Genomic DNA, 1,327 nt, shown 5'->3' on the forward strand with positions numbered 1-1,327 from the left:
TATCTGTCAACTGTGCATAGATGCCCTGTTTGGACTTAAGTCCTGAAGGGCATGATCTAAGCGAGTCAGGTTTATGATATTGTGGGACGGCTACATGTAGATCAGGTTTATATGGTCTGTCTGGGTCAAACACAGAGGTCAAAGCTGAGAAACAGACTCCCAAGGGGCGCATATTTCCCATCCACTGACAACGGGTCAGGGTGGATAAACGTGGGGACGGGGCAACATCGAGGACACGATTAAGCTGCCAACACACAGGATGGGGTAGGGTGACTATAGACCAGGTAGGGGCCACCCTTACAGAATATTTTTCTTTAGGTGAGGGTAAACCTCCAAGATACTCAGTACTATTAGTACCTACAATAATTTTATCTTGATCCCATTGAGCGGCAGTTAGAAGAGGGGCTTCAGGCACATAAGCCCAATAGGTGAAGTTTGTACTTACTCTGAAGCTGAAAGCCACATCGACCAAAGCCAACATGGCAAGAAATAGAATAACAGGATCACGTGAGTCTCGTCCGGCTCGTCCCGCCACCTGATGGGCATCCCTCACCAACTGATGAAGAGTGCGCCATGTAGGAGGAGACGGGGGTCCTGAATTCCTGGTAGGCCGCGTACGGTAGAATGAGGGCCTCCTTCTTCGATGGGGAGGACCCACAGAGAGCCGTGCCATAGGTTGGAGAAGAACGTCAGGATCTGCTGACCGAGGAGCCAGGAATGGCAGTTGTGCTGGCCCCTCCTCAAGGGAGGGGTCCATCTGTCAAGAAACATAAGTTCCTGCTGGGAACCCACAGAGAATGTTGAGTCACAGAATCATGAACTAAAGTGTATCCTCTACCTTGCACCAATACCACCGCTGGGCCCAGCCATTGTCCAGTATGTGGGTCTCTGTACATGACTTTTATTTCCACCGGGTGTTTCAGAGGCCCAAAATGAGTCATTGCCTGAGTGGTGGTGGGAGGATCATCGAGAGAGAGCAAAAAGTTGATCACATGAGAAGCATGGGCAACAATAGCCCGTGGGGTAGTTTTATAGGGTGTATGGATCTCCCCCTTTTTGATTTTGTTGAAATAGAGTTTAAGAGTTTGGTGTGCATGCTCCACATGGGCTTGACCCTGAGGATTGTATGGAATTCCTGTAGTATGGTAAATGTGGAAAGTAGCACAAAACTGTTTGAAAGCCTGACTTGTGTATGCTGGTGCATTATCAGTTTTAAGATGGGTAGGAATGCCCATGCGAGAGAAACATTCAAAGAGATGCAATCGCACGTCCTTAAAGGCCTCTCCGGTTAAAGCTGTTGCAACGAGAAAAGAAGAGTAAGTGTCAA

General features: G+C 48.5%; 1 protein-coding gene across 1 annotated transcript in view; it reads right to left on the minus strand.

The window, feature by feature from the left end:
* LOC102027704 (endogenous retrovirus group K member 25 Env polyprotein-like) overlaps positions 1 to 1,327 on the minus strand; it is a gene marked incomplete in the record, with an annotated part of 12,710 nt that overhangs the window by 5,468 nt on the left and 5,915 nt on the right. The window contains 1 exon segment of the mRNA XM_013510130.1: positions 1 to 757. Within this exon segment, the coding sequence (XP_013365584.1) occupies positions 1 to 757 (757 nt within the window).

This window comes from Chinchilla lanigera, unplaced genomic scaffold (assembly GCF_000276665.1).
Source record: "Chinchilla lanigera isolate Chin_1 unplaced genomic scaffold, ChiLan1.0 scaffold00212, whole genome shotgun sequence".
NCBI lineage: Eukaryota > Metazoa > Chordata > Mammalia > Rodentia > Chinchillidae > Chinchilla > Chinchilla lanigera.